Source organism: Citrus sinensis, chromosome 4 (assembly GCF_022201045.2).
Source record: "Citrus sinensis cultivar Valencia sweet orange chromosome 4, DVS_A1.0, whole genome shotgun sequence".
Taxonomy (NCBI): Eukaryota; Viridiplantae; Streptophyta; class Magnoliopsida; order Sapindales; family Rutaceae; genus Citrus; species Citrus sinensis.
Genome location: NC_068559.1, coordinates 444028 through 456661, shown reverse-complemented (window position 1 = coordinate 456661; position 12634 = coordinate 444028). Strand labels below are relative to the sequence as shown.

At 34.9% G+C, this 12634-nt stretch overlaps 2 protein-coding genes across 3 annotated transcripts; one reads left to right on the top strand and one right to left on the bottom strand.

The window, feature by feature from the left end:
• The first annotated feature begins 3299 nt into the window (after window positions 1-3299).
• Window positions 3300-5172, top strand: LOC102608836 (uncharacterized protein At2g39795, mitochondrial-like). Its single transcript, XM_006486356.4, has 3 exons — window positions 3300-3617; window positions 4429-4769; window positions 4857-5172. Exons 1-3 carry the CDS (start codon window positions 3354-3356, stop codon window positions 5014-5016), a joined length of 765 nt encoding a protein of 254 aa, XP_006486419.1. The 5' UTR covers window positions 3300-3353; the 3' UTR covers window positions 5017-5172.
• Window positions 5173-5275: 103 nt separating this feature from the next.
• On the bottom strand, window positions 5276-12283 carry LOC102609124 (delta-1-pyrroline-5-carboxylate synthase). 2 transcript variants are annotated; one of them, XM_006486357.3, is made up of 20 exons: window positions 11968-12283; window positions 11452-11523; window positions 11226-11329; window positions 10822-10924; window positions 10483-10644; window positions 9905-10182; window positions 9598-9748; window positions 9302-9466; window positions 9074-9151; window positions 8665-8754; window positions 8082-8168; window positions 7908-7994; window positions 7725-7821; window positions 7504-7607; window positions 7289-7361; window positions 6842-6992; window positions 6693-6761; window positions 6313-6379; window positions 6151-6221; window positions 5276-5713 (listed from the first exon to the last, which is right to left on the bottom strand). In XM_006486357.3, exons 1-20 carry the CDS (start codon window positions 12028-12030, stop codon window positions 5632-5634), a joined length of 2154 nt encoding a protein of 717 aa, XP_006486420.1. In that variant the 5' UTR covers window positions 12031-12283; the 3' UTR covers window positions 5276-5631. The 2 variants fall into 2 exon arrangements, with proteins under 2 accessions (XP_006486420.1, XP_052295136.1); XM_052439176.1 differs by lacking the exon at window positions 11968-12283 and adding an exon at window positions 11740-11849.
• Between the last annotated feature and the right edge of the window lie 351 nt (window positions 12284-12634).

Below are 12634 nucleotides of genomic sequence, written 5' to 3'. Positions count from 1 at the left end.
TATTCTTATAACTAGTGTCAAAACCACCCTAAATACCGTCCAATCACACTTTAAGGTTTCAATTATCTCAGAATTCCACCTTTAACCCTTAAATCACATTAGGACTTTTTTCCCGTTTTTTGTTGTATAAGTCACTAAGGCAGGATCTTAAACCCTGGTTGTCTGCTATTCATGGCACTATATTATTATTCAAACCCAGATGCACCTGTTCGACAAGCAAGCCATGGTCAAAGTTTTAACACGAGTTTATTCTGACCGCATCAATACCTAAATAATCTTATGAACCTTAATCCTCAAAATATCATCAGAACAACTTTCGTAGACCACATCCAAACCTAAGTCATAGAATAGGCTCAAATCCTATTTCTAATTGAAGAAGGATTGTCTCCAACCAATATAAGGGAGACATTGGACGGATTAAAATCCCAACAAAATAATGATTTTGCAATTAGTTTTGTTTATTGTTTTAATAAGGATATTTAGCTAAACTTGAAATCGCCAATGATGCTTCAGTTCATTTTCTTTTAAAAAAGGATTGAAGATGAATTGTTGTGATGAAGATAGTACGTTTGTCATTTTTAAAATTTCAAAGTTAAAATTGTGCCTATGATAAACAAAAGAGTAAATATGCATTTTTGCAAATTTAAATTATCAGGTATAAGATAAAATTTAGCATAAATTTTTAATAATTGTTGATTGAAATTTTTTATGACTATTTGGACTTTCAATATCTGTCACGTGATTTTGAAAGCACATATTCTCAAAGGCTTTAGTTATCTTATGTGATTATGTAAGATACATGATTCTTCCACAGCTATTAAATGAAAATCCAACAGTTGTAGAAATAATCCTCTCATTGGCTCTGATACCAGAAGGAAATATAGATAGAGACTTTGTGTTCAAAGACTTGTGTTTTATTATATTATATTTCTATAACCGTTGGATTTTCATCAAACAGTAGTAGAGGAATCATGTATCTAACATAATTACGTAAGATAACAATCTCCATTCTCAAAATGAAAAATGATATGGAGACTATAAATCATGACAAACTTATGACAAAACAGCACTATGAGCGTCGTTTTCAGCTTTTTTTTTTCTTTTTTTCCCTCAAAATTTCTATCATTTCAAAACATCTGTCAAATACTGTAAGTCTATAATGAATTTAAAAAAAAGTCAGCAAAAGCAAATGATCGATGTGACAAATTGTACCATCACCTTTGCATGATTAAACTATGGTCTAATGTAATATTAGTTTTATTTTGATTGTAATACTAATGTTAAAAAAAATTACGGTCACGTATTTCCCATACTCAAACAAGATTGGCAGATTTCGTTGTAATGGATGATATAATATATGTTTAAGAAATTTCTTGATAAAGAAAATTCAATAATGTTACCAATAGAACACCAACGTGAAAAATATTGTCAAGAAATGCCAGCATAAGTTCATGAAATATGAAATCACTATAATTTGGGAATAAGAAATTCCAATAAATCTCAAACCAATTCTTATTGTATGAATCCCTTGACCATTTTTTACCATAATTTGGCTCTTTGGTGAATTTGTTTTACCAATCAACTTGATTGTAATCAACTACAATTGGTGTGTTGCCAATCACTATGTTTTGTTGCCGCTGATGGGTAATTACGTTTTCTTTATGTTTCACGAGTCCGTAAAAATAACAATAAAAATTGTATTGCCTTGCCTGTCTGTCCTGCGGCCATAACATTTTTTTTTATATTAATTAATCTGTTGATAGGAAGTCATCTATTACCATCATCATCATCATCATCATCATCATCATTTGGGTTATTAAGTGATGGAGCAAATAATTAATTTGAACAGAACGTTCTTTATTAATTTTTATTTACTTGTGCAATTACTGTGTTAATAGATTTACTTTAAAAAAGAGTGAGACTATTTAGTATTTACAGTCATAAAATTATTCAGAATACTCATTTTCGAACTTAAAAATTCTAGAGAACCAATGCCTTAAAAATAAACGACAATGTGATATAGTAATATCAAATTTTAGTTCGGGTAAAGATAATTTATATCCATAAAATTTCTCTCAGTATTCAATTTCTGAAATGTCTTTTACTTCAAAATTTAAAGAATTTTATATTTACTTCTTACCCTCTCTAAAATTTCAAAAATAACTACCAATTACGATTACGATTTTCTCTCCAAATTGTGAGTCAATTTATACTCTCTTTCTGGTTCCTACCTAATAAATAAACTATCTAGTGACATCCAACACATGAGATAACAAATAAATTAATTACAATTTGATCAACCATTGTTTAGCCAACCATCTCAAACCAGCTCGATCGTCAGAATCTCAGTCTTTTTGGATACTTTTAATTAAAAGCTGACTCCGATTAAAGAAACTCATGCAGGAACTCGCTCAGCTACTTGCTTAATTTTGACTACACGCAAGGACAGGGGGAGAAAAATCTATCCTGAGTTGATTGAAGATTAAGAAAACTTCTTTTGCACAGGTACACATTTAGGCTGAGTTCAGTTGAATGCCATTTCTAATCCTCGCATTATTCTGTGCATGTTGTTTATGAATAAATTTCCTAATATGATGTTCAGGTAAAAAGGTAAATACGATTTTTCCACTTCTGTTGAGCGGCAAGCACAAATTGTCCTGTTACAAAATGGAGACGCTCTCGGCTCACTCTTTTTCATTCGGTTGAGAGTAGTGTTATTGATGAGATTATGTTGATCGACTTAGGAGAACCTTGGCCAAAGTAATTAACTGATGGCTAAATTTGAATTGTTTTCTATTACATAAAATATTATGCTTCGAATAGTTTTTATTTTGATTATAAACAAAGTGGTGATGTGACATCTCAAAATGTCATTTTATAAACAAATAATATTATGATATTTCCTAAGATGTATGAGAGATTTTCTTGATTTATATCATTTTCCCATTTTTTCCTTAAAAAAAAATTGTTGTCTTTCAATTTTTTTTTTTTTTTGGCCGAACCTCGCCGGAAATTCATTGAAAGTGAACAAAGAAATACACTGTAGGGTAATTGATACGCATACAATTAAGCTCATCTGACATGTATGGGCAGAGAATTGTGAATGGGTATGTACATGTGGGCAGAGTTGAGGGGTACAGAACAGAAACCATCACCATGTAGTTCACAAATCACAACAGATACGAGAATGGGCTTATATGAACAAAATGAAAATTTATATGCTTAAATATAGAAATGATAGAAATTGAGTGACCTTCGTGAAAATCCTTCCGTACACACGAACAGTCTAAAACCCTACATTTTCTTGTCTCCGAACAAAAACCCTGAAACTTATTTTGTCCTTCCAATTCAAAATGGTTTTCAGTTCAATTCTTCGGAAATCGGCCTCCTCTTTGGCCCCACTCGCTATTCGACTTACCCGAGTTAACAGAAATTACCACTCTGCCATCTTCACCGCTTCAAAAACTCTCTATCAGACGCCAAATTTGGGCCCTTTTGCACCGAATCTTTACTTCTCTACGGCTACTGAGACTGCGAAGCCGAGGTCTGATGACTCACTTCTCCGAATCATTGACTCCGAAATCAAGTGTGCCGTGGAAACTGATGATCATGACCGGGTGAGGAAATTTCCTTTGGTTGCCGAGATATTAGTGGAAACTGAAAAAAGAAAATTAGAATTTTGTTGAGGGTTTTGTTTCTTTTGAATTTTAATTGGTAAACAAACTTTTTTTTTTTTTCTGTTTGATTGCTGAGAAAATGAATGAGAATGAAAGAAATTTGAGGTTTTTGTGGTGTTTTTGGATTTAGAAATTAAAAGAACTCGCATGGCATGTTTGGTTGGAGTTGAGTGAATGTTTATGTGTCACTTAGTTTCTTAGGTGTGATACCCTATTTTGATTGCTGAGAAAATGAAGGAAAATTAGAAGCTAATTAAGTTTTAGATGGGTGGTGCTTTTTGCCCTGCCTGAATAGTGAATGATATTATGTTATTATTAACATTAACATAAAGTTATTATGAAAAGTAAAACTAGTTGTAAATATTACAAGCTGATGTTCTATATAACACAATGTTGTATTAGCAAGCTTTTTTCTCCTAGTTTATATCATTTCCCAAAATTCCTCTTTCGATTAAAGTGAGCAGATAGCTATCTTTAGTTATTAAAAGAAACTTGTGATGTGAATGGTTTTGTTTTTTTAAGAATTATACTAGTTTCGAATAACAATAGCTGTCGTGTGTTTGAGTTCTCTTGGTTTGCAGCGGCAAGCTTTTGTGCCGGTTCACATGTTGACCACATTGGTGCTATAAGAAAGTTTTCATCTCTACAATTGCAGCCTACTTTGTTACTGTTCTTTTAATTGTTATACCTATGTCTATATTATGGTATTTTTTCTTGTGTAGTATGCTCTTACTTTGTTTTTGATGAATAGGTTGAAGAGACTCCTGGTGGCTTTCCTTTCAAAATTGAAGACAATCCTGGACTGCAGACCATAACACTGACTAGAGAATATGAGGGTGAACTTGTTAAAGTGGAGGTTCAGATGCCTGATCTTGTTAGTGGTGAACAACCCGAGGCTGTTGATGACGACAATGATATGGAAACGCCTAATCAATCTAGCATCCCGCTGGTTGTTACTGTCTCTAAGAGTAGTGGAACCTCACTCGAGTTTAATTGTGTTGCTTATCACGACGAGATTTCAATTGATAGCTTGGCTGTTAGAAAGACAGAAAATTTGGAGGATGAAGCTGGCTATGAGGGGCCTGACTTCCAGTAAGTTTTGCATAAATTTTTCATCAATGATTTATAATCTTTTACTTATAGATATGATATGAGTTTTCTCCTCTTGGTTTTTTGAAGTGATTTGGATGAGAACCTGAAGAAAGCTTTCCACAAGTACTTGGAGATTCGAGGAATAAAGCCTAGCACAACAAATTTCTTGTTTGAGTACATGCTGAACAAAGACAGTCGTGAATATCTGATTTGGTTGAAGAAACTCAAGGACTTCGTTGAGGCTTAGCTTTCTGCATATGGAGTAGCTTTAGTTTTTTGGTTATGTAAGTACTGTTAATGCATTCATTCAGTCACTGCCTTTTATGAGTAAAGCATAACTATACCTATTAAATGCACCGATTCTAGTTTGAGGAACTTATTAAATCTTGTGATTTAAACGGTATCTACTTGTCGTGAAGTATGCTTAGATTAATATTGGCGGGTTTTGAGGTCTCAATAAAATCTTTTTAATTGCAGTGTTCAACAATCAAGGTTGAAAAATACGATACTCCTGAACTGCATTCTTTGAATAATGAGTTTTCTAACTCTTGCAATTACTGACAAGATACTATCAGAATGCACTTGCATCAGTAACGAGAATTATCTAAGTGAACGAACGCTATGTTCCAGAAAGGATCTGTAGTGTATACTGCTATTGCTAAATTAATCTCAGCAAGCTGGAAATGGATACAATTTGCTTATTTCAAGAGGGCAGTAATTCGCTTGCTACAGTCTCGGAAATCAAAGAGATTTCGCACTGCCGATATAACTATGCCTTAAGAGGGGGGAAAAAAAATTTGCAGCAAAAGCCCATAAAAATCGCTTCTTTTCTGCATATTGTAGAACTTTTTGGTACATATACTCAGGACTCAATATTTACATCCTCGTGGATGTATTCGACCCCCTTATCCCCATCCACCACTTGCCCGCTTCCTTTGAGAATCCTGCATATTTTGCAGAGCAACAATAACTTGAAATCAGACCAGTTTGATCATGTGATAATAAAAAATAGAGGCTCATGCTGCAATAAGTGAGAAAGCTAATCGTCAACAAACAGCATATGGGAAAGTAAAAAATAATTATGTTACACTTTTTTTTTTTCAGCGAATACTATATTTGAAAATCAGCTAATGTAATCATGGTGTAACTAGATGAATGTTCTAATGATTGCCCCCAAAGGCATGGCCGAGTGGCTTTCAACAGCATTATTTGGTTGAACACTAAAGTTTGAATTCTAGGAGAGGTAGGGGCTTAAAAACCCACTCCCTACTTTTAATTAAAAAAGAAAATAAATAAATGGTGTAATGTAATGTGTGGAAGAAAAGAGAAAAAAGGTGCAACTATATGAATAACTCCATTAACATCGTAAGAAAATTCATACCATCTTGTAGTTAACAATCCTTCAACTCCAACTGGACCCCGAGCATGAATTCTGCTCGTGCTTATGCCAACCTAACCAGATACCAAAGAGAATCAGCCATGTAAGCTAGGTTCTTTAACATATTAATGAAAATCATCAAATAATTGGCAAGTGATAATATACCTCAGCACCTAGTCCAAATCGAGCTCCATCACAAAATCTTGTGCTTGCATTGTGAAATACAGCCGCACTGCCAATGTAAGAACCAACTCAAATTAGATGGTTACAAAGTTTAATGATACATTTTGGATAGTGAATAAGGGCAAATAATTTACAAAGAACAAAACAGTAATTCAAAATTTTTAATCCTATTGTTCCCTGACGTGAGCGAACCAAACCTCCAAGGGAACCGTGTTAATTAACACAAAGTCTAAGGGCCTGCTTGTAGTTGTTTGTTCTTTTTTCTTAGGTTAGTGATTCCGTTTCAAAATTTAAACAGCTGTGGATTAAAAAGCCAAAGCACCTCAATACCAAATGAGCCCCAAACAATCGAAGCATTCTACCTGTCCACTTGGCGTAGAAAAATTTCTGCAGCTTCACTGTCATTTGTAATGATGCAATCAGTGTGCCCGCTGCAGAAGGGAACAAAAAAGATGTAAGACTGTGTAGGAGATGTGAGCATAAATATGATCTAAAAAGAACTGCAACATGCCTTCCATGTTGATGTATATGACCAATGGCTGCATGTACATCATCCACAATTTCAATAGTGCATGCCATTGAGTTGTACTCGTGATGAAATGAATTTGGCTCAGGAATATTCAGCAAGGAGCTTGCCCTTGGTCCACCATACAAAGTGACACCTTCAAAAGAAGTGAACCAGTTACCTTTCATGAATATCCTTCTGATTGTAGACTCTGAAACGAAGTTTTTCTTAAAAGTTCCGAAAAAAATTTGATTTATGCTAATATAGCAAAAATTTTCATGCAAAAAATTGGATAATAGACGATTAACAAGGCTATTTTGACATACAATAAAATGGTAATGGAGCAAACAACTAATTAATCTATTCAAAACTTTGCAGATCTTTGAGAGACTCGGTACACCTAGAAGGGCAAGGTGAGGAGTGACAATTTCTTTTGCAAGGAAAAAGCCTTACCTTCGGATCGAAGATTATCAATAAGCTCATTGAAGCCAGTAGGCACCAAATCCTGGTGTATAAGAAGTGTTTCCTGACAACATCCAAGAGAGCAACACTCAGAGAAAACACCTAGTATTAGGAACAAAAAGCATTGACTCCTGAAAATCTAAACTTGCAATTATATTAAGGAACTTTACCAAAAATATTATCAACAAATATATGAAACAAATTACCATTGCGTTACAGGCTGCAGGGTAATCTACTTTTGCATCCAAGACGATTTGCTTTGCCATATCCATATCAGCAGACTTATCAACATATATATGGCAAATTCCATCTGAGTATAAAAATGCATCTTTTTTACAACATCCAACATATTATTCCCGCATAAAGTATTACTAAACTAGAGCAAGCTTATACAGAATAATAAGATTCCATCCGTATTTTATCTCACCAGCATGGCCCAGAACAGGAATTTTGGTCGATTCCTTGATTTGAGAAACAAGTCTGTTGCTTCCTCTTGGTATTACAAGATCTATAACATCATCAAGCTGGCACAAAAATGCAAAAGCTCAGTTTTATTTATCATTCTCAAAGTTAAAATGCTTTAACATCAGTCATCAATGCAAATCTATACCTTAAGCAGATCTGGGATCTCCTCTCTTGAAGTCACTAGTCCAATAAGTCTTTCACCAACATTTTCCGGGATGACTTCAGTAATTATCTATAAATATAACAAGGACTCAGAAACTTTAGGAACAGATTCATTCAATATATTGCTAGGCGATCATTTAACTTTGAGAAATGAAACCTTGTGCAGAATTGCATTTGATCTTTTAGCCTCCTTCCCCCCTTTCAATAAAAGCCCATTCCCACTTCGGATTGCCAATGCAGCTATCTATACAGCAAGAAAAAAGGAATCCCATGAGCAATAAGGCAGCATACATAAAGCAGATACAAATACATCAAGGAGGTCCATATATCCAACTGAACTGAGCAAAGTCATAATCCCATCAAAACTTGTTCATATGAATTCATTGATTACTTGGCAACTTTACAAAAAGAAAAAATTCAAAAATGAATAATATAGAACGTACTTATATTGCAAAATATATATCTTGAAGTCTAATTAATATAGCACAATTTTTTTAAACATGCAGAGGACTTGGCATTTATTTTCCAATTATACCCATGATGGAAAGACAAGTAAAGGAGTATGTATAGAAGTAATAAATCAGCTAAAAAAATCTTTGTGCAATAAACGATATTAAGTGAAAAACAATGTTCGTGAAGATGATTTTATATGTCATTAAAGAGAGTAACAGCCAACAAAGAGACGACGAATTATCTTCTGGTCACCACCTTAAACATATAATAATTCTGATCATTTTTACCTGCACTAGTGCATCAGGTCGAGACTCAAAAACAATCAAGAGAACACCCAAGGGACATGAAGTTTTCTCTAAGAAGAGTCCATCTGCAAGCTGATGGCAAAAAATAATCAGATACGTGTCAGATCAATGTTCAAGAGATGGGATTATGATAGTCTGGAAGATCTCCGTAGGAGTTGTAATAACCACTGTACTTCACATCCAAGAAATAATTTCAGGGACAGACTGTAGACTATCTGTCTCTCACAAGCTTTCTATGAAACTGAAGTAAGCTGGCTGCTTACTAGGCGCTGAAGTCAAGATTGGCACTAATATTGTGTATCTATTCTAAATTCCGAGTCTGTCCATCTCTTGGTATCCCATCACAAGACTAAAGCCCTGGATTTAGTATACTTACAAATATATTGCTTACCTGGGTTTTCTTCAGAATATGACCAATGGGGTCTTCCATGTTTGCGAGCACACGAACTGAGTTCGCGAGACTTGAAATCTGTCAGGTACAGTAAACTTCAATCAAAACAGAATTTGTGCCATTTTGAGAAGAAAATAGAAATTAGTATACTATAACCTAATTAGTTACAAATGAAATGGAGCTTAGCAACAAGAACTAGAAACAGCCAATGTATCAGCAATGTCTTGCCTTCCCAGATTTCAAAGCCAGCCGTGATAGCAAGGGTTTCTCATATCCCTCCTGTTCTGCAGCTGCTACATCAGCTTCATTTTCTTCAATGATCAATTCTTCGTTAGCTTCTAAGGCATCAGCTATGTCTAACAATATCTTTTTCCTATCTTCAGATGACATGGCCTATCAAAGAAGATATCACTTAGTTACTCTTGTTTCCAAGTTAACATGGAAGAAATTGCATCTCCAATTGCAATTTTCCCATTCAACATAAACTTACTAAACTTTGAATTTGTGATGCACTTCAATGTTACCTGAAGTCGTCTGGAACTCTCCCTCGCTGCCACTGCCATTTCACGTGCACCAACTACATTGAACGGGTCCAAAATATGTGCATCTTGATGAAAAAGGGTACCGATACGCTCTCCTTGCAGAACTTTCAGTATATTTTCATCGGAATACCCACTTCAAAAGCAAAAGAAAGAAATTATTCCGCTTGTAGTATTTCATATTTAAGTGAAACCTACACACTGAATTCAGATGATAAAACATTTTCATATGAAAACGGCCATCTTCATTGTCCTATGTTGGAATAAACTATAATATAAGAGAAAACCATACCTTGTGATAACCACAGGGATGCCAGCATACGCTGCATTGACTGCAGCTTTAACTTTGGCAGTCATGCCCCCTCTTCCAACCCTAGACTTGTCTCCAAAAGTTATTTCACCTTGATGCCTTTCCTTAACATATGTATCAATTAGCTTTGACTGTGGGTCACTTGGAGGGCCGCTATAAAGACCTTCTACATCACTCAATAGAATGAGAAGATCAGCTTTTAACTCCAAAGCCAGAAGGGCTGCTAAGCTATCATTATCCCAAAATATACCGGAAGAATCCTGCAAAGAGTGAAACGTTACCAGAACTGTGTTTTAGTACATGTATTAATTATGGACACAAACTTAGTAACGGTGGAACTATTGCAACCATTTTCCAGGTTCTTTTTTCCATAATGGCTGTAGGATTATTGAGTTCTCAACCAGAGAGCTCTGCTTCCTGATTGTTACTAACAGGAAATATCATAATTAATTTTAATACAATATAACATAGCCAAAAGAATAAATAAATTAAGCAGGGCAAACCCAGGTAATCATAGAAAAGGTTCCCACAATGAAAAGTGACTAGGATGTGAAAGATACCTCATATGGAGCTTTCCTGGTACTCACAGCATCATTTTCATTAAAAACGGGAATCACCCTCAGAGATAACAACGATTTAACTGTTTCACTAAGCTGACTTCTAAATTCTTTGTCTCTAAAATCATTATCTGTTACTAGGAGCTGTGCTGATGTAAGATCTAGCTGCAGTATTGAAGAAAAAAAAACATTATTAAATCAAAAATCAAGGACCATATTGGGTTGCAACAATTTTTTTTTTTTTTTTAATTTTACGGAAACAAAAAAAAAAAGGTCTCCAAACCCTTACGTGAGCTGGCTCCAAAAATGCTGCCAAAAGTTAAGGGAAAAAAAATTAATTACCTCACTAAACAGCGTATCATAGAGAGCCATGATAGAATTTTGGCCGACAGCCGCGCACGCCTTCCCATCAAGTTCAATTTGTGGTTTTTGGAGATCAGCAAAGCTGTAAGATATGAACAACTAATGAATACATAAACCATTTAACTTAATAATGGAAGCTTTAAGTTAGGAACTCTCTTTAACATAATTTTACATATGAAGACAGATAGAAATGTTTAAAAATATCTGCAAAGTCCAGCAGCAATCCCCACAATACAAATCGGCATGCGCACCGATTTTTCAGGTCACTAAATTCATAATGTGCGTGAAGAATCAAACAACATCCAAACAGCCTCTTAACTCGTATATCTCCTCCATGTTAAAAAAAGAACCCTGGAAAGGTAAAGAAGGATAAAAAGAAAGACCTGCTGTTAATTAATCTCCTGTATCTAAGCCTTTGGCGACCGAGGCCGACGGCACCTGACGATACCAAAATAACCTCATATCCTTGTGAATTCAATTCTTTAATCTGCAACGACATTTAGAACTCTAAAATCAATAGGAACCACACAAGCTATATAAACAAGGAACACAAAAATTTTACGAGGAGCTTGCAGTCCTATAAATCTACAAATGACAGGATAAACATGCCTGCTCACAAAGAGCTCCTAGTCTTCCAAGTGCTAGTCTTCCATCACTTCGGGTAACAACAGCCGTTCCAACCTTCAATTGTAAATGCAGAATTAGTTAACACGTGAAACAGAAAAGAGAAAAGAAAAAGAAAAAAACTTACGCGAAAACAAAATATGAACACATAAATGTAATGAAAATGACAGGAAAGCACCCTCTTTTATAACAAATGGTAGCAATTCCTAGGACCCAAAAACAGATTAAAAACTAGATATCAATATTACATTCCAAAGAAAAGATTTTGAATACATCATGCAGACGCTCTAAACAAAACCCCATCTTCCATCATGCCATCAACCAAACATGCATGCCATTGTGTTCCCCCTATCCCCACTATTTTTTAAAAATATATATATATATAAAAGAGTCCATAAACTGCATGGAGACCAATGAAACTCAAAAAAAAAAAAAAAAAAGGAGGGTGATGAATGCAGTGAAAAGACAAAATGGAAAAGAAAAGTGACGATATGAACGAACCTTAACAACAATACGCTTGACATCTTTGACAAAAGCTCGAGAGGAATCCATGGTACTGGCCATGCTCGTATCTCGCTCAGTCCCAGGACAACACGATACCGCATACACAACCCCCAGCCGGGTTGTTTAAAAGATTTTATTTATTAACCTATTTTTAAATTTTTACCAAATAAATGCTACTCAACTCAACCAACCTGAGGCCGAGAATATGTATCATCATATAAAACAAAGAGACAAAAACGTAAAGACATCAACCTGTTGGGTGATGCTTTTTAAGAATTTATTCTATTTGCGCAGCTTAAGCGAATAATGAAATGCCACGTAAATGGGGGAAAAACAGGGAGATATAAAAGGCGTGGCGAGCGATTATTGATGGAAGAGAATAAACCGGAGGATTGGGGAACCTGATTGAAGGATGGAGGGAGTTTGTATCGCATTTCAAAACCATACGCGGCGCATGCAGATGAAGTTTTGGGGCTACACGACAAAATGAGTTAACAAGTAAAAGCATGTTTTTTTTTTTCTGAATAAAAGTTTCAATTAATTAATTATCTCAAAAGTCGAAGTTGAGATCCGTGTCGTGCGGCTGGTCAGAGGTCGTAGACATTTGTTATAATATAATATAATATATTATTATAGCTGAAGATTCATAATTTTGCGGAGGGAG

Bases quoted from the DNA above. Each gene is read 5' to 3' on its own strand.
- LOC102609124 (XM_006486357.3), bottom strand. From the start codon at position 12,030: ATGGCCAGTACCATGGATTCCTCTCGAGCTTTTGTCAAAGATGTCAAG. The intron at 10,925-11,225 runs GTCTTTCTTTTT...CATATCTTACAG, and splicing joins AGGAGATTAATTAACAGCAG to CTTTGCTGATCTCCAAAAAC. The intron at 10,645-10,821 runs GTAATTAATTTT...TCAATACTGCAG, and splicing joins ATGATACGCTGTTTAGTGAG to CTAGATCTTACATCAGCACA.
- LOC102608836 (XM_006486356.4), top strand. From the start codon at position 3,354: ATGGTTTTCAGTTCAATTCTTCGGAAATCGGCCTCCTCTTTGGCCCCA. The intron at 3,618-4,428 runs GTGAGGAAATTT...TTTGATGAATAG, and splicing joins AAACTGATGATCATGACCGG to GTTGAAGAGACTCCTGGTGG. The intron at 4,770-4,856 runs GTAAGTTTTGCA...GGTTTTTTGAAG, and splicing joins TATGAGGGGCCTGACTTCCA to TGATTTGGATGAGAACCTGA.